Source organism: Indicator indicator, chromosome 8 (genome assembly GCF_027791375.1).
Source record: "Indicator indicator isolate 239-I01 chromosome 8, UM_Iind_1.1, whole genome shotgun sequence".
Classification (NCBI taxonomy): domain Eukaryota; kingdom Metazoa; phylum Chordata; class Aves; order Piciformes; family Indicatoridae; genus Indicator; species Indicator indicator.
In genome coordinates, this window is record NC_072017.1 from 33467922 (window position 1) to 33494205 (window position 26284).

The 26284-nt window shown below is 39.5% G+C and overlaps 1 protein-coding gene across 1 annotated transcript in view; it reads left to right on the forward strand.

Annotated features, from left to right (window-relative positions):
* The window catches only part of RAP1GDS1 (Rap1 GTPase-GDP dissociation stimulator 1), a 64445-nt gene that overhangs the window by 29654 nt on the left and 8507 nt on the right, over nucleotides 1-26284 (forward strand). Inside the window, exons 5-12 of the mRNA XM_054382930.1 lie at nucleotides 7235-7381; nucleotides 16654-16782; nucleotides 19148-19273; nucleotides 21935-22078; nucleotides 22333-22464; nucleotides 22881-23015; nucleotides 24595-24720; nucleotides 25654-25793. Of these exons, the coding sequence (XP_054238905.1) occupies nucleotides 7235-7381; nucleotides 16654-16782; nucleotides 19148-19273; nucleotides 21935-22078; nucleotides 22333-22464; nucleotides 22881-23015; nucleotides 24595-24720; nucleotides 25654-25793 (1079 nt within the window). The remainder of the gene's footprint in view (nucleotides 1-7234; nucleotides 7382-16653; nucleotides 16783-19147; nucleotides 19274-21934; nucleotides 22079-22332; nucleotides 22465-22880; nucleotides 23016-24594; nucleotides 24721-25653; nucleotides 25794-26284) is intronic.

Sequence of the window (26284 nt, forward strand, 5' to 3'; positions counted from 1 at the left end):
TTTATGAAGGTCACCCTTGTGGCATCTGGCCACAATTTTTTCATTGTAGTGGATCCTACCAAATGCAAATGCCATCTACTAAGCTCTTTCCTCAAGCAATATCATGACATTGAGACCAGAGGCTTTAACTTGTTGATTGAAAACTGTTTAGAACAGCTTGCAGAGAATTAAAATTTGAGTTTCTAATTGTACAACAACAGTATTTTACCTTAGAAAACTATAGCAATCTTAAAGTTAGAAGTCCTTTGACATGCAGTATTTTTTCCCAAGCCTCTGCAGCACAAGTACTGCATCAGCTAGAAACTACACATACCATGTGTATGCCAACATATTACTTTCACAGTAGTATTTAATACTTAACAGCAACTCATCATTAATGTTTCTTAGGAAGCTGTTAAAATGATATTACTCTAATTTCCTTATTTTTGACTGGCCTCATCATTGTGATGAGGAAATCTTCCTAGAGCATCAAAAAGAGCTGTTAAAGAAATATCAAAGCCAAATTCTCATTCTCAGGCTATTACTCTTTTTAAAATACACATTCTAAATACTAACTCTACTGAAACAAGCAACAAAACTCTCATGACTTAAGTCAGAACTTAACAAAAGCTCACATGGAGGAAAAAAAGAAAAAACTCAATAAAACCCCACCAAGCCCAAATTGCCATAGATTTGGAGCTTTTGCACTCTCTAAGCTGAAGGTATGAGGCCTGATTTTCTGTTGTTTTAGAGTATAGGTATGGCATGTCCTGCTTACTTTTTCAATGCAGATATTTATTTCTTCCTGTTTTTACCAGGGAGATTTATTTTAATAAACAGAAAAAGTAGATCAGAATTCAGTCAGTACAGGTACATAGAAAATAAAATCTAAGAAACAAAGCAGATCTTTTTCCAATTCCTTACTTACTCCCCCTCGAGCATTTCATTCACAGTCTGTGAAGTTTGTGTATTGCTCATACTTCAACAAGCTCAGAGGACACATCTGCTTAATTTACAGTCAAAACAGAAGCCACAGGCAGCAAGAAAATAAACATTTAAAAAAAAAAAACAAACAAAACACAAAGGAAAGTGTTTCCAGAGTCTTAAACAAGGTCATGTGCAGACTTGGAAAAAAAATCTCACTTTATCCCCTAGATCTTCCTGCCACCCTAAAAGCCAGTTAAGAATTTAGACTTTAAGGACTGAGCTACTTGTTCATACTTCAAAGCTAAACAAAGTAGGAAAGACCAAACCTTGGAATTCCCCTAGTATTTATGAAGACTAAAAAAAAGTCCCCATCAGGAAGAAAAGCTTTTAGAATTTCAGTAACAAGTGAACTACACAAAATATGTATCTCACTGTTCTTTTCATTCAACCTCTGTTTTCACATCTTTTATCGCTTTGCCTTTTATTTGAAATTGTTCATATTTATAGACAATTGTACAGTCATGGTGCTTTCAAGCCCCTCAGAATATAAAGTTTGATAGTTGAGTGTCTAGACATGGCCCAAATGTAAAACCTTGTTCAACTTCAGTTAAAAAAGCAGACGTTATGTGACCACAAATATCAAATGTCACCGGATCAGCAATTGCAAAAAAAAAATCATCCAGGGAAAACAGAATTAAAAATATTAGCACCTCGCTAAGAACTGCTTCAGTATAACTGGGAAATAAATGTTTATTAATACTTTTTGTTAAGCTTGCAGCCATCATTATTCTCCTTTTAGCTTTAGGTTTTAATACAGTCTGACTATATAATTGTAGCTTCTTAAATAATAATGTAGAATATACTGTACTGCACATACCATGCTTACATGGCACAGGCTGAGCCTTGTGGTTGTTGACACGATGGCCACACAGGCATCTGATTTTATACAGCAGTTCATACAGTGTAGTAACAGCACAGAGTTAGCATCCAAGGTGCAAACCACCTAAATTCAGTTACACTTGTTGTGTTCTTATCTGAGTAATACTGGGCAACTCTCTGAAACTGGACACTATCGGCAAAGAACTGCAGTATTACAATCTCTCCCTTAGTGCAGTGAAGCTCTTGGATGTCACAGCCAGGGGACCAGGACTCTCTTTACTTGGAGAGTTTTTATACTACTGTTCATACACAAATATAAATCAAGAGAGCATCCACCAAAGGAAGTTGCAGTCTAATTATCTGCTAAAAGATAGTGAGGAAAGAGTTAGGTGAAACTACAGGTAATAGCAAGATGGTTAGCATTAGCAGTAACTGAGCTGTGTTCCAGCCACATGAAATGTTAGCATGTATGAAGTTAGTCTTTAAGCCTCTTGGATCCTGCTACTGCTGTATCTGGTTAGTTGTGCAGGCAGCAGAACAGCCTGAGGAGTCAAGAGTGAATGCCTTGAAAACCCTACCTACAACAGCATCCACATTTCCCTGAAGAAGAGTCACTTACCTGAGACAGTGTCCAGTGTATCAACCTCATCCTGGCACTACCTGGCCTCTTTTGAGTGGGGATTGTTCTCCAGTTGTAGGGCATTGCTAGCTGCCCTCCAGTCAAACCAGTGGGTTGCCTCCTGCTAGGGAGATAAAAGATTTCTTGAAACAAAACACTTTGCAGGTATTGCTCAGGCCGTATCCTACAATTTTTCAGATACAAGAATCTTCTACAGGTCAGCTCCTCTGTGCAGGCTGCATACAAACAAGCAACAGTCTGTATGTTCTGTTTGGAGCTGCTTCAGAAGGCCAGGTCCTCTTACTTCCCCCTATGCTTTATGATTTGGGGCAAGGATAGCACTGACCCCAAACCCAACACTCACCTCAGCTTTTCCTAGATCCCAGGGCCACTTGTTTCATTCTCACTGAATAATTTTCTTCCCAGTGCCTAGCAGGACCCACAAATATACTTTATGGTGGGTTTTTTTGGTTTGGATTTAGTTTTTGTTTCTTATTCTTGGACCATCTGAAGCATTGCACTCAAGGCTTGGGAGTAAAATTTCTAGATTAATTGCTGTGTGCAAGTTTATTTTGTTAATAGCATGTGGTGCTATAAATGTCTATTTGCCAGTGTAGGAAAAACTGCCTGATATTTTGCTGTGTAATTGGATTCCATGATTTATTTCATGCTGTATGAAATAAGCAGCACAGGCTGGCTTCAGCTCTGACTTGTGCTTCCATAAACCTAATTTGTTTCACTGCAATGGAATTACTAAGGAATTACATAGAGTCATAAACTCAACTGAAGAATCTGCTGTCAGCATGTTGCACATGAAAAGCAAGGCAGAGGGAAGTGTTCCCTTCAGCTTTGAGGGCCTTTACCTTGCTTTTATAGATCTAGTAGAACTTTTTCATACTGGATGGCTTCTTCATTTTCAAATAGAATTTGCTCTACTTCAGAACCAAAATCTCTTTGGAAGCCAGAACAAATCACCTGTCAGTACTGAGACTAGCAGCATTTTGTTCTTGATGCTAATAAAAACATTTCTGCTGTTACTGAAATCTCAGGTCCACTGGGAGTGAACTACTAAAAAACTACTAAAAAAATCTTGAACAGTAAACTCATCACTGTTCTTTTGTCTGAAATCAGAAACTTGGGATTTTTCTGATATGTGTCTGACATAAGAGGAATATGAAAAATAGGCAAACGTTATTGGAATTAAATTGTGGAATTGAATCTGGCTTGCATTTGATTGCCACCCTGAAATAAGCCTGTGTTCATGGAGGGAATGTGAGCAGTCACAGTAATTTGATCATCCACATTTAGTTTTACAGAAGACTTCTGTAAGCCACTCATGATATAAAAAGAGACTGTACTAATTCTTAGACATGGTTGTGGCATTGGGCTAAAGAACACAGTGGAAGTAATAACTCATGGAAAAAAAAACCCTCTGTGGTTGCTTGGGTTGTTTAAACATCTTTAAACAGTATTGTGTGTACTTAAGAAAAAACAAAAGCTACACAGCAGCATTTCCCTTTGTGAGCTGCAGCGAAGCAGTTTTAAGCAGAAACTGTTCCATCACTGATCTCTTAGGAATAACAAATGTTTATTTTAAAAGGTCACAGGAAAAAAAAATCAGCACAGCTTCTGGGAGGCTGGAAGCACGTTAAGTGTGGGAGTTCATAGAGCTGCTGAACTGCAAAGTAGTAGTTGGATCAAGAACAAGGCACAGCAACATGCTGTGGTCTTGCTTTGACTGTAAATGATTTGGAGCCCAGTGAGTAGTCTTGTGTGCAAAATCTGTTTCTTAGCGACGGAGCAGGGAGAAGCGAGTCAGTAAAAAGTACATAGAGCATTCTGAGTCAGAAGCATGCTTTTTGCTTGGGGATGCAACAGGATGGCACAGTGTGAGCTTGGAGTGGGTAGTCAGCACCTTCAGATTTTTCCTCCTACGTTAGATACAGGATTCTTTGTGGCTCTGCACTAATGAGCTGAGTTAATCCTCTTGAGCCTAAGAAGGCAGCATCAGGAAATCCTAATTATAGCACTAACCCAGGTCTGATCTTCACCCAGATGCCCAAGGCAGCTACCCAGAGTGAGCTCTAGCATGGGAAAGAGTTGAAGCAACAAACTCAATTAAGTCATTTTATTAATCTACCAGCAATATTAATCTACCAGCCTATATAGTCCCATCAACACCTGGCAACTATAGCTTGCCACCTTCTTGGGAGGGATCCTAAAGTTCATTTTGTTCTTTTTGGTTATACTATAGATACAGAAAGTCATTTCTTGGAATGAGGTTTATTTGTGAATCTTTCTGACTTACTTTTGCTGTCTGGAGAGCGGAAGCTGATATCTATCCACCTAACAAAAATATTGCGTGGATAAGAATTTCGTATTTGAAGTGAGAGACTATTACCTACTTACAGATACAGCAGCTTTTGATATATAACTTCTTTGACAAAAACAGAGGGAATGGAAGTAAAGGGATATACAAGTTAGATTTTCATTTGTTGTAAGACATTATCAAACAGTTGTTTTCAGTGGAGTTGTGCCAAATTCCATCCAGGTAAGGAACTTGGCTTGTAACTGGTTTTTGGAATCTTTAAACCCTTGCTCCTAACCCTCACCCAACTCTATATTGTTCTCTGCTCACATACTGCATATGCAGTTCCATATCACAGCACAGGTACAGGACTGACAACTCTGATCTTAAGCTTCATTTTTTTATGGTTTTAGTTTGCTGATTTCAATTGCATTATGGTAATTTCTGGACTACATTGAGTCTATCTGATCTAGAATCAGTGATTCGGTTTTATTTTGCCTACCTGTTTTGACTCAACTCATAAGAGTTGAGTCAAATACAAAATCGTGTATTTGTGTAACATTCATAATAAACAAACACAAGAAGAGGATGCTGGAATCAATAAGGATAAATAAAACAGGATGTTGGAATATTCCAGCCAGTGTTGGTTTTTTTCTTTGCTGGTTTGGTAAATGTAAGCACTGAATCTGAACACCTGACTGTGTTGTCTCACTGTTGGTGGGGGACTTCCTTTCAGTTCAGCATTACGCTTAAATTTGTCACTGCTTCAAGGATGTGAGAGATTTCTTTCTTTTATAATTCTCCTTTTTTTAAATAGTCTTTCCTTGACACAGAATCTTACCTTGGATTTGTTGAACTGTATACAGATTCCATTTTCTCCTTTTTCAAATGGAGATACATACTTGCAGTGAAACACAGACCCCTGACGTCCTGATCACATTCAAGGTGGAGACAGACATGGCAGTGATGTTTTTTTCCTCTGTTGCATCCATCTCAGATATTCTGCAAAACACTTATTGCAGTGGTAATATATTTAATAGCTTAGATCCAGCAAGAATTACCCTTCCTCTTTCAGCTCCACTCAGCAAATTATCTTAAGTCCCTGTATATGCCCCTCACATATATATATATATATATATTTATATTAATGAATATATCCATGTAGGTGTATATAAAATACTTATCATATATATGTGTGTGTATACATATATGTGTGTGTGTGTATATATATATATATGTATAATGTAAGGGGTACATATGCCTCACAAACAATATTAGCAAGAACTCTGGAACACTTTATAGTGGAAGATCATACTCTAAATGTAGACAACCTGGATTTTCATACTGCACACTTTGCAGAGTGAAGAAAACCTGGTAGTTTGACCTCTACATACAACAAGGAGAGAGAATAGTGATTATAGAGGGGTGAATAACAAGGGAAAGAGGAGATTGTGATTCTGTGATTTGCTTTGAGGCCATTGAGAAATTGAGGAGAGGGTGGGGTTTTTTTCTTAATCTACAAAAGCTTTTCCTGTAGTGATTTGCTCCCCAGGGTTTTGGTTTGGTCCAGATTTTCCAGTTGATTGTAACTGTGACTCACTTGGAAATTTCTCCTTTTGGAAATCCTGGAATTTAGGTTATTGATTGTTTGTTGCTGATTGCCTGCTGGGAAAGGAAGTGGTAATATCAATTACTGTAACAGAAGACCAATTTTTCTGTTATTCCTACACTGATACATCAAATCTGATTTGTTACACAGAAGGAGTTCCTTACAGAGATTGTAGTGTTATTTATGACACCTCAGAGCATTGTAGTCTTTTATAGATTAAGAGCAAATTTTTCTCCTAGCCATTGTCTGAATGGCTAAGCATCTGCTAGTCGTATTAAATGGCAGGCACAGAAGAGCAAATGCACTAGACTCTATGGTCCTGCTCTGGCAAGAGGTTTGGATTCTCTGATCTCCACAGGTCCCTTCCAACCCCTAGCATCCTGTGATCCTGTGACACGCTGTGTGGCAGAGAGTGTACAAACAGCTTGTGGCTGGGAACTGGTACCCCTGTTGGCTTTGGTTTATTTCCCATTTTGTTTCCACATAACCTAAGCAATTTATTTTCTGCGTTTCAATGTCTTGTGCATAACAGCAAGAATAATTTACCTGGTCCACAAGGACGTATGGACTAGACTTTGCAAAGTGCTCAGAACCTCCCTCTGGCAAAACCCAATGTACAGAATGTTATTTATCAGCTGCAGCAGCTCTGCCTCAAACACTGAACTTCTTTGCAAAGGTATCAGTGCCAAGTGGTTGATTCCTTTTTGTTGTAGGTGCTTTCACTTTCTTAGTTCTGTGGCACTAAAAGCTGGCCCTCAAGCATCTCTCTAGCTGAATTTGACAGCACTGGATGAATGACTTCACTCTGTTTAACAACTTTGTTTTCAATGATTACTGTTACGTTTGGGACTCTACAATGGGATTTGATTTCTTTCTTTTTTTTCTTTTTTTAATGTAACTCTTTGTTTTACAGATGAGGGCAGGAACGCAGTTGACCATGCAGGTGGTGCACATATTGTAGTAGACCAGATAAGGTCACTGTGCAGTAAAACAGATCCAGCCAGTGAGAAGCTCTTGACTGTCTTTTGTGGCATGCTGATGAACTATAGCAATGAGAATGGTAAACAACACCAAACATTTGCTTTATGTCTACCAGGAGAACAACTCCCTCAAAAAAGTAAAAGATAAAAGTTAAAGTCAACTCTAGGTTTACATTGTGGATACTAACACTAAGTTATTCTGAAAAGATCAAGCACCTTCATTCACATATAGAATTCGCTGTTTCAGTAAAATTATGTTCCCAAAGATACTATGCAGTCCCATGTAGTGTACCATATAAAAGTTTTAAAATGTACATCTAGAATTTACTACTTTGTCTAAAAGAAATACACGGAGATCTATCGTACATCTTAGGGAAAAAAACATTCCAGAAGTCTGTGCACATGGCACTATGGGACCTGGTTTAATGGCCACGGTGGTGTTAGGTTCGTGATTGGACTTACAGAATCACAGATATTTCAGGATTGGAAGGGACCTCAAGGATCATCTAGTTCCAAATCCCCTGCCATGGACAGGGTCACCTCAGACTACATCAGGTTGCTCAAAGCCACATCCAGACTGGCCTTAAAAAACTCCAGGGATGAGGCTTCTACCACGTCCCTGGGCAACCTGTTCCAGTGTCTCACCACCCTCATGGGGAATAACTTCTTCCTAACGTCTAAATCTAAATCTCCCCTCCTCTAATTTTGCTTCATTCCCCCCAGTCCTATTGCTCCCTGACACCCTAAAAAGTCCCTCCCCAGCTTTCTTGTAGGCCTCCTTAAGATACTGGAAGGCCACAATAAGGTCTCCTCAGAGCCTTCTTTTCTCCAGGCTGAACAACCCTAACTCTCTGAGCCTGTTCTCATAGCCGAGGAGCTCCAGCCCTCTGATCATCCTTGTGGTCCTTCTCTGGACACGTTCCAGCACCTCCAGATCTTTCCTGTAATAGGGGCTCCAGAGCTGGACAGCAGCACTGGCTCCAGCTGGGGTCTCACGAGAGCAGTGTAGAGGGGGAGAATCACCTCCCTCACCTGCTGACCACACTTCTCTTGATGCAGCCCAGGATAGAATTGGCTTTCTGGGCTGCAAGTGTACATCTGCAGCTTATATTGAACTTCTCATCTACCAGCACCCCCAAGTGCTTTCCTTCAGGGCTGCTCTCAAGCCAGTCACTGCCCAGCCTATATCAGTGCCTGGGATTGCCCTAACCCAGATAGAGGACCCTACTCGATGATCTTAGAGGTCTTTTCCAACCAAAACAATTCTGTGATTCAACAGAAGTAAACTAAAAGTCCTTCCTTTTTCATTTAGTATCAAACACCACCATAAGATTAATTTGTTGCAGATGTGCAGTGTTGCCTTGTTGATGATTGTATCCTTAGTTATTTTGCTCCTTGTGGAACGTGTTACTTTCTTCTAAGATAAATGGAAAATAATCAATGTGTATGATCAGCTCTGGTGTGTGTCTAAAAATTTATAAGTTTATGTTCCTTACCCTGTTAAATGGAGATGTTTAGGGGCTGGGACAACAGTAAAAAGGAAGTATCTTAAACGAGAAATCCGTGACCAGTGAGGGTTAGAAAGTAGCTTTCCACACTAGTTATAAGGATGTGCTGGTATTTGAGTACTTAGCTTGCTCCTGCTCACAAGCATGGTGATATGCCCAAGCATATTTTACAGCATTCACACATCTCCACGTTTTCAACATTTGAATCTCTAAACAATTGGGATAAATGAGGAAGGCTCAAGAGAGGCTGTTCTGAGTCGTAATGGCACAGATTGAAATACACTTAGCTTGTTACACCATTTCTTTGCTCATGTCCATTCCCTGAGCTGCAGTGTTGTATCTTAGGAAGGCATAGCTTCTTTATTAGCTGCTCACCAGACCCTTAAAGCTGTCACTTGCTGTAACTCGCTTTCATACATTCAGAGAATGGTTTGGGTTGGAAGGGACCTTAAAAGATCATCTAAGTTCCAACCTCCCTGCCACAAGCAGGGACACCTTCCACTAGCCCAGGTTGCTCAAGGCCTCATCCAACCTAGCCTTGAATACCTCCAGGGAGGGAACATCCATGACCTCCCTGGGCAGCCTGTTCCAGTGTCTCACCACCCTCACTGGAAAGAATTTCTTCCTAATCTCCAGTCTCAGTCTGCCCTCCTCAAGCTTCAGTCCATTCCCTCTCATCCTATCACTACAAGCCCTTGTAAAAAGTGCCTTCCTGGCTTTCTTGTAGGGTCTCTTCAAGTCCTATGTTCCCAAATCTCTTCTGCCTTTCAGGATGGTCCATAGACTTAATTTTTTTTTCCACCTTTACTGTATAAACTTTTAATCTGCTTTCCTCATCTCTTCTAGCATAGTGTGTTTTCTGTGCCATCTCTCCAGAGTTCTCAGCTCTTAGTGTTACTCATCCAGCTCCAAATATCACTGCTGTATGTCTCACCTCTTTTGTTCTTACATTTTTCCCCTCCTCTTTTCCTAGTATTATCTAAGAATGCTTGTTTACAGTACTTCTTTCTTCTCCAAACAGCAACTTTCTAGTTCCTTTATTTCAGATCATGTTCAGGAACTGCATGAGTGTCACACTTCATTCTGTTTCACAGTGATAACTCCATGTTGTCTTTATTTGTTAAAATACTTGGAGCCTCTAAGATAGTGTCACCTCTAAGATAGTGGAATACTCTGGATTAATTAAGACTAATAAGCATGCAGTATATTTGGTGGCTCAAGACTTAGACAAGTCCAAAAGTGCTGCACAGGGAAAAAACAACCTATCAGCTCTGATTTAATGACCAAGATCCCAGAAGATCTTCCAGAAAATTAATTATATGATAAATCTCCCAAGCAAGCAGCTTCTGAACAGTTTAACTGTTACAAACATTGAATAAATTACTCATTCCATCTATTAAGAGAGATTATTCTGATGCAATTCATAAAGCAGTTTTGTAGTTGAGTGACAACTAGGAGGATCCACTAGCTGCTTTCCACTCTGCTAAATGACATCTTTCATCTCACACTAACCAATGAACAGACACAATATTCACAGGGGCCACTGAAGCAATGTCAGAACTGAGAAATGCAGAAGTATTCCCAGCTTCTGGATCTGGATGCCACCACTGTGTTCTACCATTGCATCAGGGAGGAATACTGGGGGGCTTACCAAATCCTCACCTTACTTAGTGGCTCCTTCTGTTGGGACCCAGCTCCTGTTTGGCCCAGGACCCATCAGTGTGCTGCGTAAGACTTGTGTCTTGTAGTTCCATTGTGAATTTGGTCACTGACTGGGGCAAACATTGAATTAAACCCCAGATAATCTGCCAAATCAGTTGGAGTGGGTTCTTTGATTTTCTTTTTTTTTCAATTTATTTTAAAATGAGTAAGGAGATTACAGTTTTAGAAAAGAAGTCAGTGACTGTACCTGCAACATGTGAATGCAGAGGCAAGGAGCTGGGCTTGCTTTGCCAGCCCTAAGAGCCACAAGTACAGCTGGACCATAGCTCTGAACTGTGGACCATCATAAATTTTCAGAACAGCCAATGTCAAACACGAGCCTCAGAAAGTCACTTACTTACTTCTATGCACTACAGCATCCAGTAGATGATACTCTGAGTCAATCTAGTTCTTTGCTGACCTGTTAAACATGAAAACTCAGACTGCCCTGACAGTTAATTGTGCTCACAGATTAGCAGATATAATTTCCAGGATGTACTTACAGAGGCTTGATCCCGTGTTACTTAGGAAGTAGATAAGCACTGCATTGGTTTGCTGAAGGACGAAGAGTATGGGATTGCAGCCTGGAGTCCCAGATTGCTTCTGTAGTTACGGAAACAAACTGGGGGGGGAGGAAAAAATTAGACATGTGAGAAAGGAAACGTTTCAATTCTTGAAATAGTACTTGTGCCTTCTCTTGTTTCTGTAATCTTTCCCTGCTTAGCATGCTATGTTACGAAATTACAGGTAGGGACTTAGAAGATTTCTTTACTGATTTTAATGACTCATACTCTTTGAAGTCGCACTGGCTATCCAGAGAAGGATCATTCCACCACATTTGGTTCTTAGTTGCATCTAATTGTCTGTGAAAATCCTAATATTTTCTAATCCTTTATATAAATTGTTTCATTTGGTTCTAAACAGTTTGTCACTCCCTGTCAATTAATTGCCCTCTTTTTCCAATAGCTACTTAGCTACTGCTTTATTCTTAATAGCTATCAATGTCTTTTTTTTCTTTAACACGAGACACTCATTCTTTTTTTCATTAGCATAGGGATTTGTCACACAAAAATGGCAGCTAAAGAGCAGCTCCATATAATGTTTTCTTTTCCTAAACAGAGCATTCTTGTATCTCATCCCAATTCTGGACACTCACCTTGCAGTTGTAACTCCGTAACACTGTTGACTAAGCTTTAAAACTAAGATTCCTATTACAAGGTTCCTGTGACATCTGCTTGTGTTCAGGAATTATTTTTGCCTGCTGTTTCTCAGTTCTTCCTTTGCCTCCTTGAAATTTGATCATTTCATTAGTGGCTTCTATTTAACAAAACAAGCTTGGCTTTGGCATCTCTTGCAGTTCTTTTAAGCTTTAAACAGTGTTGATTTTTAATTGCGTTGCTAGAAATCAGCAGCTTTTTTTTTCTGATGGCACATACCCCTTTGCCTTCAGCTCAGATTATCTTGACCCTCTCTATCACAATTGTATTTTACTGCCCAAATTCAGTCAGACACAAGTAGCTCATCCCTGCTTTCAGTTATTCTTAAAATGCAAAGTTGCAGGTATGGCTAGGGATGGAAAAAAAACACTTGTTTGTGAATGGTTTTGCTCATAGCTTAATCCCAGAAGAAGCAGGTCTTGGCAAAGACCTATAAGAACTCTTTCTTTGCCAAGCTATGCAAACTTCATTTGGGGTACACAGCACCCATGCTTAAAGCTGCTATTGTGGCACCTGCCACAATGTTGTTGTGCTTCTCCTGTTTTGAAGAGACTATTATTATTCCCACCTATAGTCCTTGTGTAGCAATGAATCTGCTTAAAAGCAAGAGGCAAAGCAGGCTTGGATAAAGAGTTAAAAAGTAATAAGTACTCTACTTATAATAACTTATATATATAACTTATAATCATATGCAAACATTCATGTGAAAGAGTTGGTGAAGTGAGCAGTTACGCTGTAGATCTCATAATCCTGTGAGCCAAGACTAAATTAATGGGATCAGTCTACATGGTAGCTTAAGATTTATAAAGCAAACCATGAAAGCATTTGTTAAATGCAGAACTGATGGAAGAACTGGGCCAGCTGGCTTGCTCTAGATGGTCAAACTGGAGAGCAGAAGTTAACTGTACCCAGTAGATGTGTGAAAGTATACATATATTTACATTGTGTACATATGTAGATGAAAATAATTCTGCCTGTAGGTTGCTTGCTCATCTCATTTCATATTAAACTTCAGCCTGTCGAGGTTGTCTTTCCTTCAGTGCCTTTGTAAATTGCAACAATCTGATGTTAAATCATACACCTGCCAAGCCTCTCTTATTCTCACAAACATAGGGACTGGAATGAATGTTGAGGACTGATTTGCACTGTTTACCATCTGTAGGAGCTATATAAATAAGGAAGATTTGTGGCACCATTATTAAGGTCTAACAGCAGTATTTCAAGTAATGCTTCCTTCTAAGACTTACCTTTGCTGATTTTCATGCTTGCTGTGGTTTTTGCTTCATTTACATCACAAGCTAAAGATGTCTAGCACGCTTTTAAAACCTAAATCACTTAAATGCAAAGTAACCTAAAAGCAAATAAAAAGTGTGTTTCTTATGATAGTTTCTTAAGATGGTTATCTATCTTATTGATAGATAATCACTACAGTCACTTATGTGATGGTTTAATACAGACACGGGGATTACAAGCAGGTTTCTCTAAGGTGTGAAATGATGCCATTCATTTGTACAAAAGAACATTTCCTTTAGCATTATAATCATGGTCACTCGTGAGGCAGGCAAAGACTAGTTGTTTTCTGAAACTCTATCCAAAATCATGATCAAGCCTAAATCAGCATTTTTAACTGAAATACCCCCGGATAAAGTTCTCAATTTGGGATATTCTCCCCAGATCTTACTCTTTGGAGTTTCCATGTGTGTCACCGAAGGACATGGAGCCATTGAAATGCAAGTTTTAGGTAGGTAATTCTTTGTGCTGGCGCATGTATTGATTGCCTTTTATCTACCTGTATATGCATCTGTACAGCATCCCTGTCAGTGCTTTTCACCCTGAGAGAACACAGAGGCCTCTTACTAGTGCCACATACAGCAGTAGTGTAAAATCTGAGAGAGTCTCCTTTGCAGCTTTAAGTCATAAATTCAGAAGGAGCATTCAGTTTTTCATGCTTCCTGCTCACTATGCATCAAGTTCTGCCTAGGAAGCTGATAGAAATGCTGTTTTGTCCTGAGACATGATGATGATGCCTGGCTTCATGGCTCATTTTAATCCTGTGTTAGGCAAGTGCTCATAGGAAGGATGCATGCGTTCCCTGAGTGTGCCTCCCGCTGTAGTAGGGCCTTGCACACTTCCTGCAGTGAAAGACTGAGGTAAGCAGTTACTCTGTGTTACCCAGTCTGCAGCCTTTCATAGGACAGATAGAGAACTGCTGGCAGTCCCTTCAGCTAAGACTGAACCGCTCAGATGTTTTTAATTTCTCTCAACTATTAAGTGCTGTAGGTCCCCATACTATTTTTAAACCTCTTCTTAATAGACTTCGCTCTTGTATTTACTAAAGAAGAAGCCTCCATTGCTCATAATGACAGATGCAAACTACACATTCAGGATTTGACAATTTGCATGGCAAGCTCAGGCTTAAGCACAAGCATAGCAAATAGCTGCTGGCAGCCTTTTATTTTCAAAGGTTTTGCCTCTTGTGCAGTTTTGTGGCTCACAGGGTTCTCCTGTCTTTGGCAGAGGACAAGGTGTATCCTTTTGCTTATGGCAGTTAAGGCATCAATATTTACCTAATAGGTAGTTATTGTAATCCCATTCCTACCACACTGTAGGCCACCCCTGTGAGCAGGTGCCATCCTTCTACTCCAGGGAAACGAGACTAGTATGGGATCAGGTATAATACCTGACTTTTGACCCAGCATAAATGTTCTTCCTTAGTCTATTTTCTGTTTCCTTTTTTTCATTCCTACTTGGGAATTCTAGAGGCCCTTTAATCAGTGCATTCCATGCTCTCTTGCACAACAATACATCCTTCTATTTGGCTCTTAAGATTCCTGTTTCCATTCAAAGATGGATATGGTTTCCCTTTTTCCACTTGTCTTCTGCTCCTCACCTTTTATATATTTTGTATTAAGAGACAGCATTAAAAAAAAACCAAACCAAACAAACCACAGCTTAAAATAGAATTTATGCTGCTGATGTCAGAATATTCTGCCAAACAAAGCCCATAGAGATTAATTGTCTCTTCACCCATTACAGCTGGATGAAGTGATTTTAGAGTGACTAAAGGCATAGGTCTAGTAATAGAGAAATTCCTTCTCATGTAATTTTCTATGGCATTTGTGATTTGTGTCTTTGTTCTCCAGCTCTCCATGACTACCATTTTCCCTTCAGAATGTTTCAGTGTTCACAGGGGACAATCACAAACCAAGGACAAACCCAGATTATTTACCAGTAACTTGAGTTCTCCTACACAATCATTTTCTCCACAGAACCATTCCACCTACCCCTTCCGCAATTTTCCTATTCAGAGGCAGCTTTTTACAGTCAGTTTGGATTGAAGTAGGAGGATGTAGTAGTGACTCACACATCTGCTGGAGGTAAAATGGCATTCAATGCATGCGCTGGTGCAACTTGAACTTACCTGAAATTTGACAGCTTCAACAGCTCTTTGGTGTTTGACGTGGGGTTCTCATAAATTTCTCTATAAAGATCTCGAATCTGTGGAAGAGGTAACCCCTCCACCCCCCAAAAAAAAGGAAATTCAGTTACTGGTAAGTAATACAGTCTATTAAAACCATACAGTCTAGTCAAACCATAAGGTTTCCTGCTCATCCCCAGTAACACTTACTTAGTGTACCAAATGGCTAATTATTATAAAAGTATTTTACATTGAATAATAAAGGAACTCAGCATTCATCATTTTTATTATATAAACATTCTAAACACTTGACAGAATCTTGAAGGCAAACAGTTTTCTGAGAGCACAAGGTTATACTAAATTTGCTAGACTTCAGATATACTATGTTTTTATCTCCCTGTAAAAACCTCTAATTTTTATGTCTCAATTCCACAGATATAAAAACTCCAACTTATTTCACCTACTCAGAATTGATTCCTAAAAAAACCCCAAACAAACAAACAAAACCCCCAAAAAACCCCAAACCAACTAATTGCCCTGAATTTGAACAAAAGGGCTTTGAACAAAAGTTAAATTCTCTTGCATTAACCAGGCTTTGGATCCTTGTCTTTAGAGTAACTATTTAAACCTGGTTAAAGTGCTTAGAATCAAAGAAAAAGATGATTGGAAGAACTACTAAACAACATCTGGTATGTTCATTTCTGCTTCATTCTGTTCAGCTGTGATACAAAGCTTTTCTTCTTTGCTGTTATAGGTAAAGTGTGTAAGAGAAAACACTGTAATAAATAATCTTTTAAAACAATCATGTTTCTGCCTAACCATCAAAGCATCTTTCTATTTGCAGACATCTAGGAGCAATAACTAACTTACTTGTAATCACTATAAACTTTCATCTTAAGCAAAAAAAAAAAAAAAGTATCAGAATGGCTTCTAAGGACTTTTCTTAAACCTTCCATTTTTTTGTCTTTATTAAACTTTCTTTTTTCTTAAGCTCCTCATAATCTGCATTGTGACTTGCTGTGTTTATAAGACTTCTCATGTTTATTTCAGTGCCAGTTTATATTCATTCTAATTTTAATTTTCCAGTTTTGATCTTTAAGGGAAAACAGTATATAGGAACACCCTGTCAAACAAATAATTATTTCACTGATATAGTTTTGTTTGATTTCAGTCAGTTAGTGTCAGTGAGCTCAGAATCAAACCCAACATGTATTAGGTAGGATCCTAATGACCACATAGTTACCAGGAGCTGTGTAATTCATTGTGCCATATCAGGAGGCAATATTTCTGGGAATACATCCCATTGCTAGGGGCAGGGGGGTTTAAGAGTCCATATCTTAAGTCTGGACCAGGTCCTAGTGCAGAAGTGTAGAGTCGACAGATGTTTTAATGCTTCTTAGCCTAGGAGTTGTTTTATGTGGAAAAAAAAGTCTCTTTTTTTTTTTGGTGTAATGAATAGTACTAGGAACAGAAATGCTAACTCACTGTTGTACTTTCTTTTTATGTAGATACCCTGCAGTCACAGCTTATCAATATGGGTGTTATTCCTACATTAGTGAAATTGTTGGGTATTCATTGCCAAAATGCAGCTCTGACAGAGATGTGCCTTGTTGCATTTGGCAATTTAGCAGAACTTGGTAAGTTCACAATATTTATCTCCATTTACATCCAGTTTTCATAAAGTTAAATCTTAAGACTAACAAAAGCCTTGCACTGGTGCCTGTTGCATTCCTTTTGGTGCATTCAAAATTTAAAGCAAGCAATTTCTGCTTATTGTCTCTGTAATAGGTGGTTGTCTTTTGGGGTTCCCCCCTTAAGTAACTGAAATTTATTTGGGTACTTACATTTTATGTTATCATTCCTCAATGCAACTACACCTAAGCACATTTTAAATCATCTAAGCAGTATTTCATTGAGCATGCTACTTAATGTGAAGTATTTATTAATGACACGAATAATCCATTCTGGTGTAACTCCACAAGTTATATCAGGATTACATTTGGCTCCTGGAAATCACTGAGTGAAGCTGAGACAGGCACAGCTCATCAATCTGCCTATACAGATGTAGAGCTTTAATGTGTTCTAGTCTAAATACTTGCATGTACAAACCATGAATACTACTCAGATGCAGATGTTCTTTTTAGTTAGTATCATTTCAGTTGAAGGTTGTGAGCCTGCTTTGATCCAGTGTCTTTGGAAGTGGATTAGTTTTCATTGGAATTCCACCACATGCAAACCAACAGGTTGTAGGGCTCATGTTTTATTGTCACTTGAGTTTTACATTACTATTTTTCTTTTGCCAGCCTATTATGTGAAATTTTAGGCCTACGATATTTGGGAGATGGCAACAGAAAGGCATCAAAAGAGCCCTAAAGACATTACTAGATCAGAGATCTTCAAGATGGGCATCATATATTTTATCTGCACAACAGAAAGCATAATAGGCATTGTATACTAGAAATTCTACTGCTACAATGCAACTAAACCCATAAAGATATTAAAGATAATAAATGGTATTTTCACTGAGAACTACATTTTCTTTCCCTCTTTGGAAAGACCCTGCTCTGTCCAGTTGAGTAATAACAACCATGAGAAAGAAGCTTAACAGCAGCTGCTTCCCTTCCTGTTCCCATAGGCTGAAAAGATGTTTGCTCTTTAAGATTGGCACAGAATTAATTTAGCTTGTAATACTTTAATCTCCCTTAAGCAATAGCTTAGTCAGTCACATTGTAACTCTAATATTTTATTTTTGCCTTGTAACCTCAGGGAATTTTATTGTGAGGTTGTCATTTTTCATCACTTAGGAGACAACTGCATTACATAGATCCCTTGAGATGCATTATATGAAACTCTTATTCTGTATCAAAGTAGGGCAAAATCCCAATAAAGATAGTGATGGTTCTGCTTTTAAAAATACTGGAAAGGTCAAAAAATCCACTTAGATTATAGAATCATAGAAGGGTCTGGGACAGAAGGGACCTCCAAAGGTCATTCCCACAGTCAGCCAGGACACCCCCAGGTAGATCATGTTGCCCAGGGCATCGTCAAGCCTCACCGTGAATATCTCCAGGGAAGGGGCCTCAACCACCTCCAGCACCCTCATAGTAAAGAACTTGTTCCTAACACCCAATCTAAACCTGCCCTTCTCCAGCTTAAAGTCATTGCATTATGCTTGCAGTTGTGCCTATTCAGAGAAAACAATCATAGGAGTGCACAAAAGGGTCTAGGTCTGCAGTTCAAGCGTTTCCCCAGGCCTCAATGTCAATTTTACAAATAATCTCTAATCATCCATCAGAGCAGTAAAAAAAGTGCTGGAAGGTTTGCTAACTACAGATGGCCCTCAGAAGGTGGCAACTGGAGAATGCAGGACACCAACCCTACCACCTGTATCCCCTGTAATACTGCCAGTGAGGAGGAGTAAGATACAGGTGATGAAATAAGAGATGCTTTTGTGGAACCTACCTTTGAAGACCCACTATCTGGTGGCAAGCTCACCCATCTGTAAAGCTGCTTTATGCTGTCTCTGCAGTATGAAATGACCCCCAACAGCCACGCCCAGCTTTCAAGTTTAAGGTCACCATCGTGAAAACGTGTAAATATTAAAGCATTCAGTACAACTCTTCCTCTTCCCCCCAGAAAAAGTGATATATAATCTGCTAGCCTTCCTGGTAAGCTGAAGGGAGCCAAAGACTTAATAGATATTTCTGTAGCATTACTGTTTCTATAGCTACCTTTACTTTCTGTTAGGCAGAAACAGCCCAATGACCTTGATTGTATATTTATGTATATTTAAACAGCCTTAAACATAACTAATTCAGGTCAGTATGTTTATCTTAAAGCGTTAAGGCATTTTTCATTTAGTGACAAGCACAAGGCTATTGCTCTTCACAGAGAAGAGCAATATTGAATAAACTTGGTAATAAAGAGAAAAAAAAAAAAAAAGCCCTGCCTTTTGATGTGATTTCTTTACTTGATACTGAAATTTTTCCTTTTGCTTCACAGAGTCAAGTAAAGAGCAGTTCGCCTACACAAACATTGCTGAAGAGCTTGTGAAACTGTTCAAGAAGCAAATAGAGCATGACAAAAAAGAGATGATTTTTGAAGTTTTGGCTCCCTTGGCAGAAAATGGTAAGAATTTGAGTTTTTTTTCATACAGTATTTGTTTGTTTCCCTATATGTATTTTTTCCCCTATATGTGATATTTTTAATAGAAATGTCTTTTTTTTTTTTTTTTAGGGACTAAGTGCAGAGTAACTGGCTGCCTTGTTCAGAAGCTACCAGAACAGGTCTTGGGATGATAGTTTCTCAGGAAGTGAATAGGTCTTAATTGTCTGAGCATATGACAGGAGCTATCACACTGTTGATGCTAATTGCACCTCCGATTCACTCTGTGCCTGGTTGTGTTACATTCTACTTCTCTGTGCCCATGGTGGGAATATTGAAAGCTGCTTTTTAGAGGGCCTTACATTTTGTCTGCAAAACACAGGCTCAGGCACTGACAGTCCACTTGGACTCGATAATCTGGGAGGTCTATTGGAGCCTCAATAATTCTGTGACTCCAGCAGGAGGACATGGGCCATGGTGTCATTTCCTGGAATTACAGAACCACCAGCAGTTCCATTTCCTAGAGATGCCACTTTTGCAAGGGGCATGTTAATGGTAGAGCTTAAAAACTGGATGCTCTCAGATTGAGGGATTATAGGAATTTAATTTGGGTTTTTGGTGCCATACATTATGATAGCTCCAGGTAGCCTCAGGAAACTTGATTTTCATTCACTGATCAAGGCAGTGCTGGAATGTGTGTGCCAAATCACCCCTTTAGGGACCTTCCTCCCAAAGGAGTTCTGGGTGGTTTGTATAACCTACCACCTGCCCTTAAAGAAAAGAAAGAAATGAGGTAGTTAACAGGTGGAGCTGGACTAAAGTGGGAAGCAGTTCTGAGTGTGGATGACCTGACAATATTTGACAGCTCTATAGCCCTGTTGTAATCAGATTGGCATTAAAGCTAACAAATTACTGGACAGAACTGTAAACTCTGAAGATTCAGGTTTCATCCTACTCTATTGTACACACCACAGACTATCTTTTTTCCATAGTATAAATCAAAGTAAATTTTTACTTCAGCTAAAGAAGTTATTTTGTCTTTTATATGAAGTGGTACATGAAAACAGGGTTCAGTTACAAAAATCCACATTTTGCCAAAACAGGTTCATTTATTATATAAGAACTAGCAAGTTGGCCTAAGATTGTTCCATCCTTAGAGACTGGCACAAAATTGGGTTGAAACTTTGGCAAGTTTGACATAGTTCAGCTGCTTAATTTCTCTCAGACTGTATTTTGTAGTCACAGTAGAATTTGCTAAGTTTACTGCTGCTGAACATAACTCAGGTGCTTGCATTACAAGGTAGTCAGCTGCTCTCCCACTGAGGATTCAAAGCATACTTCAGTGAGCTCACTGTGCTGGTACTGTTTGAGTGCTGTTGATTATAGATAATTAGCAATAGGTCAGGAGACAAAAACATCTAAATGAAGTGTTTGCAGAGTCTCGATTTTGGTCCTTGGGGGTTTTTGAGGTTCATTTTGTTTTGTTGCTGTTTAAGCACACTGCTGTAGCAATTTATATTTCGAATCACAGAACATCTGCAGCCTGATATTCTGTAACTAAGGAAGCTCTCTATTTCTTTTTTTAAGTGCCTCAGTTCAAAAGTGCCTATTAAAAAAAACAACAACAAAAAACAACAACCAAACCCAACTGGATACTTTGCCTATTTAAAAAAATCCCAACTGGGTATTTTACATTCCCTAACAAGTTCATGAGAAGGTCACCTACTTTTAAGAGAAACAATGAATTGAACTCAGGCAAAAAGCTACTGACAACAGGAAACTGAGAGTCAGATACATCTGTCGCCAGAGGTGGAACTCTTTTCCTCACCCAGCTGTTGCTTAAAAACTGTGTGAAAAAAATACTCCCAAAGCTTTGGCCTTTTAAAAGCATTTTAACTTGGGATAAACTTCTTATTGTTACTACATGATTTCATACAGAGGGCTGAGAGAAATCCACGTTTCTGCAGAGATTCATGACTGTGTTTTCTATATTCAGGGTGCAAAAACTACCGGAATCACTTTCACATCACGAAAAGACATAGCACAGCATCAGGCCACCTGCCAGTCCCACTTAACAGAAAGGGAATTTAGGCATGTAAAGGAGATTCCCAGCTCCAAGTTCACTGGGAAAAAAAAAAATCTGTTAAAGATTATGTTGTAGAAACAACAGAAAAAATATTGCTCCCAAAAGTTTTATGTCCCCACCTGTTGAGCCTTGTTGCCAGGAACCAAGACATGGGTTTGCTTCATCAGTTTCCAGTTCTTCTTCAATCACAGCAAATTTCTCTCCCAACTCAGCCGTTTGGATTTCGCCTCACTGTACTTCCGCAGCCCTTTCAGCAGATGGTAGAAATCTTGTTTCAGCTACAAGAAAGAGGTGATGATTTGCTCTGAGATTTAATCAGGAAGTTCTGTAGGAACTGTAGGAATCAGGAAGACACTGAAGTCACCAAAGTTCTGTACATGAAACACAATAAGAACCCTAAATTTGTTCTGCCCAGACAGTGGCTGGTAGGTGAATGATAGCAGCAGTTGCCCCTGAGAAGCTGCAGTTTTATCTACACAAGCTATTAGTGATGAAACCATTGACATCACTACTTCTTTTCACCAATGTGTATTGCTTACATGGAGGTATTTAAAACAAAAATCACCATTCTGACTCCTCTTATCCATGATGTTTTTCAGATGTCATTAAACTGCAGCTGGTTGAGGCAGGCTTGGTGGAGTGCTTACTTGAGATCGTCCAGAAGACTGTGGACAGTGACAAAGAGGATGATGTTGCAGAGCTTAAAACAGCTTCTGATCTGATGGTTTTATTATTGCTTGGGGGTAAGTCTGCTCTCTCGCTGTCTTTCACAAAGCAACACCAGACACCTCTAATGCCATTTGGCTGCTGAGTTCTACGGTTGATTCATTTTTTGAGTAACTTAGAGGATCTGCTGCCTGCCAGTTAACATTCAATGGGTCAAGATTTCCTCTCATCCCATGAATTGTAGTGAAGCCAGCAGAGCTGCACAAAAATGAAGAATTTTCCCTAACAATCACTCCCTTGGCTTGCTGACTGTCTATGCTTTTTACCCTAGATGAGTCCATGCAAAAGTTATTTGAAGGAGGAAAAGGCAGCGTGTTCCAAAGAGTACTATCATGGATTCCTTCCAACAGCCATCAGCTACAGCTTGCAGGAGCATTGGCCATTGCAAATTTTGCCAGGAATGGTAAGAATATGCCTTAAAGATTTATGTAAATGTATCTGTGCCCTTCTATCATGCTCTTTCCGTACAGCTATAAACACAACCTGTGTGTTGCAGTAAAGCTGGTATTGAGCTCTGCAGCTACATCAGTCATTTTATACTTTACACTCCAAAAAAGTGGTAAGCCTAATTTTAAAACACTGTTTCACATTTGCAGAGAAGTATAGGGGATTTTTTGCCTCCTTTCATTGTTTCTTGCATCACTCTAAGTTTGTCACAATCACTGATTGTGACTACCACACCACAGATAAGAGTGGTCAAATTCTCAAGAAGGAAATCTAGGAAGGAGCAAGGAAATAACCCTTTTATTCTTAAAAAGCTCTTGTAAAAATCTTAGCAATAATCTTCCATTCATAAGTGACATGTGTCATCTTGCACAGATGGAAACTGCATCCATATGGTGGATAATGGCATAGTTCAAAAGCTGATGGATCTGCTAGACAGACATGTGGAGGATGGAAATGTGACTGTGCAGCATGCTGCTCTGAGTGCTCTCAGAAACCTGGCTATTCCTGGTAAGTCTCACTTTGCATTACCCAAAGGTAAAATGCTCTTCTTCCACTGCACCCTGCAGGGCATGAGGGTGGGAGAACTGACTGCCCAGTCCTAGGGGCAGGTCAGACTGGTGCCCATCATTCAGGCCTATCAGCATTTTTATGGCTCTTACACAGCAGTAGTGTCAAGCAGTTTTAAATAATCACAGGCCCATTGACCGTCCTTAGCCACTTTGATCCCACATAGGAAACAGCAGCATTAGTGACAGGCAGGCAGCTGAGGAGGCCTCAGATAGGATTTCTCATTCCTTTCTGCACAGAGCTCTGTATTTGTGTGCATTTTGTTTTGTTTCATTTGGGATTGCTCTCACAGCTGAAAAGTCCCCACCAGACAGCAGTGCCCACTTTGTGGAAACATCATCTTCCTGAAACTTCCTGAGGCTTTGACAGTTCCCAAAGCAGAGCTGGAGGCAGACTGTTAGAACAGCAGCCTATTGCAATTAGTTACTCTTTGTAGGCAGTGAACTGAATGCTAATTTGGCAATTTTTAATAACTCACGTGAGTTTTGATTACCCAAGCATAAAAGGCAGAGCACATGCACATAAAACCAAAGCAGGTCTGTAATACTTGAGCATGCTTTCCCGTAGCAAGCCAAAAATAACCTTTCATCCATTTAACCTCATTTTAATATTTGCAGTTGTGATAACCAAAACTTTCCAGAAACATTCATGCATACAATAATTAGTCACACAGCTTTAGAGGTGTGCCACTTGCTTAGCTGTCTCAGGTGAGTAATTCCATGAACTTCCATCAGTCTGCAAGCTCCCCTGTAGCCTATGCTCAAGGATGACTGCCAGAGGCCTAGGTAACATTTCATGTACATTGTTACAGAAAAACGAGCAAGTCCTAACTGGCCTCAGTGCTTAACACCTCAGTGCTTGTGTTTAACTGCTTGTGAAATGCTACTTTGAATACGGAATAAGTGCCTCTTGCTAAATTCTATACTGGACCAAGTTTGCACCTTACATATTTAGTTTGGAGAGCTCTGTGAAAGCAGAGAACAGAGACAAGTGGAGGGGATAAAAGAGGGGATGAAAGAGTTTAGGGGGGCAATACAAGGACTGTCAGGCCACAACCACAGTGGTGTTTGTATCAAGCACTGGAAGTGGGTAGTAGGTTATCCTGCTAATTGGACACTTTAGTTCCTTTGCCTACGTAAACCAGAAGATCGTTGGTGGGAAACAGGGAGGTTTCCTAATGTTTTTGAGTGTAACTGCTAGTCTGGGCTTCTACTTGATGCCTTTTGTGGGCGACACCTTTCCTAGACCAAGGGGGAAAGACTAGCCTTCAGTTTACGTTCAGGCTGAACACTGAAAAGCAGATGTGTGTGCTAGGAAAAAGCAGTGAGTTTCACACCAGCGCCTTAGCAAGTAGGACATTTTTCCACAAGGCAGTACTGTCAGCACGCAGTCATGTTCCTCAAGTCTGTGTTCACAAGCTATTTTTCAAACCACATCAGAGCCTTCTCTTCCGGACTTTGAAATTAACTGCATCTTCCAGAAATGCTCCTGAGATGATCCCTGTTCTTTATTCATGCAGTTGTAAATAAGGCAAAGATGCTATCAGCTGGCGTTGCAGAAGCTGTGTTGAAATTCCTCAGATCGGAGATGCCCCCTGTTCAATTCAAGCTTCTGGGAACATTAAGAATGTTAATAGATGCACAAGGTAAAAATAAAGTGTCCTCTATGTTAAATGGTTCTCTTTGGTTCAGTCTGTCATATGCTGCTAACATTCTTGTAAGAGAGAAGCAGAGGGGTTCTTAACATTTTATTTCTAGAGTATTGGAATAAATGTAACGGAATAGAATGTGGGTTGATTTTTTTTTCTCCCCCCAGAATTCCTAACTTGGCTATGCAGGACACTCAGAATAAGGTGTCAAATGCTTATTTACTTTTGTGCTTCAGACCTCTACACTGTCACGTTAGGAGAGGGTACTGAGGTGTGAGTGTCCCAAGCCACTACTCCTGTTCCACTGCTCACTTACCTAGCTCCTTGGAACAGACCAATCCACTTGTTCATCAATGAAGGGAGATTTCAAAATGAACAAAGCATCTTTTAGCTTATCAGGATGAGGATTTATCAAATCAGAAGTCTGCTAACAACCAAAACCAGTTAATGAGAGAAATTAGCTAAGTGTTTATTTCTGACCCAGTCCTGCACGTTTTTTTGGAAGCTCCACTACAGTTTTCACAAAACTATTAGGTGTGAAATAGAAATTCACTGAAGAAATATATGTGGCTTAGAGTCTATGAAACCTAATCTAACTGAGCACAGTGCTCCCTTCCAGCTCCCTCTAGGTCTACATTTTGGAGTTGCCTCACACGAGGGTGGGACACCACCTGTGTTTTCAGTGCACATTCCTCATGAACTGGGCTAATAAATTGCTTTCAAAAACTGGATTATAAATATTTTTCTGTATTTTGTGTCCATTTTGACTGGCTTTACTTGCTTCCATTCAACCTAAACTTCTCCCACTGTTAGTGCAAGCTAGTAAAGTTGTTCTTCACTCCTTCTAGTTAGTAACTTTCAGCTTATTTTTCTAGCACTTGCTTAAAGTGACAACTTTTTTGTTCTGTTGTTGGCCCCGGCACCATGTAGCAGAAGCAGCTGAACAGCTGGGCAAAAATGTAAAACTGGTGGAACGATTGGTGGAATGGTGTGAAGCCAAGGATCACGCAGGTGTGATGGGAGAGTCCAACAGACTACTTTCTGCACTTATACGCCACAGCAAATCAAAAGTAAGTCGGAAAAAAAACCAGTCAGCTTGTGGGAACTAAGAGTTACCTCTGAACTGTGGTATGTAATCCTTCTAGAGAGCCAAGGGGGTGAATTCATGGGTTACATCTCCTTTGCCTCTGGGACCTGCCAGTCAGACATAAGCACAGGTTTAAATGCTCACTGCAAATAGGTAGTTAAAAAACCCAAAATACCCAATTTCAGAGTGGCAGGCCAGCTGAAGCAACACTGTTAGGATTCACCTGTCTGTCTTTACTTTGTTTTATTTGTATCCTCTTGAAGTTCAGCATGTTCTCTATGTTTTATTGATGCAATACATGAGGAATCATTGCACTCAGTTGTTACCATCTTGGTAAGTATTTATACTGAGATCTAGAAATATGCTGTATGAAGAGTAGGGAGATAGACTATTTCAGAGTCTTAAGATTCCAACTGATCACTACAAACTGTCATTGATTCCAAATTCTATCAAAACTTGGCAAAAGAGAGACAT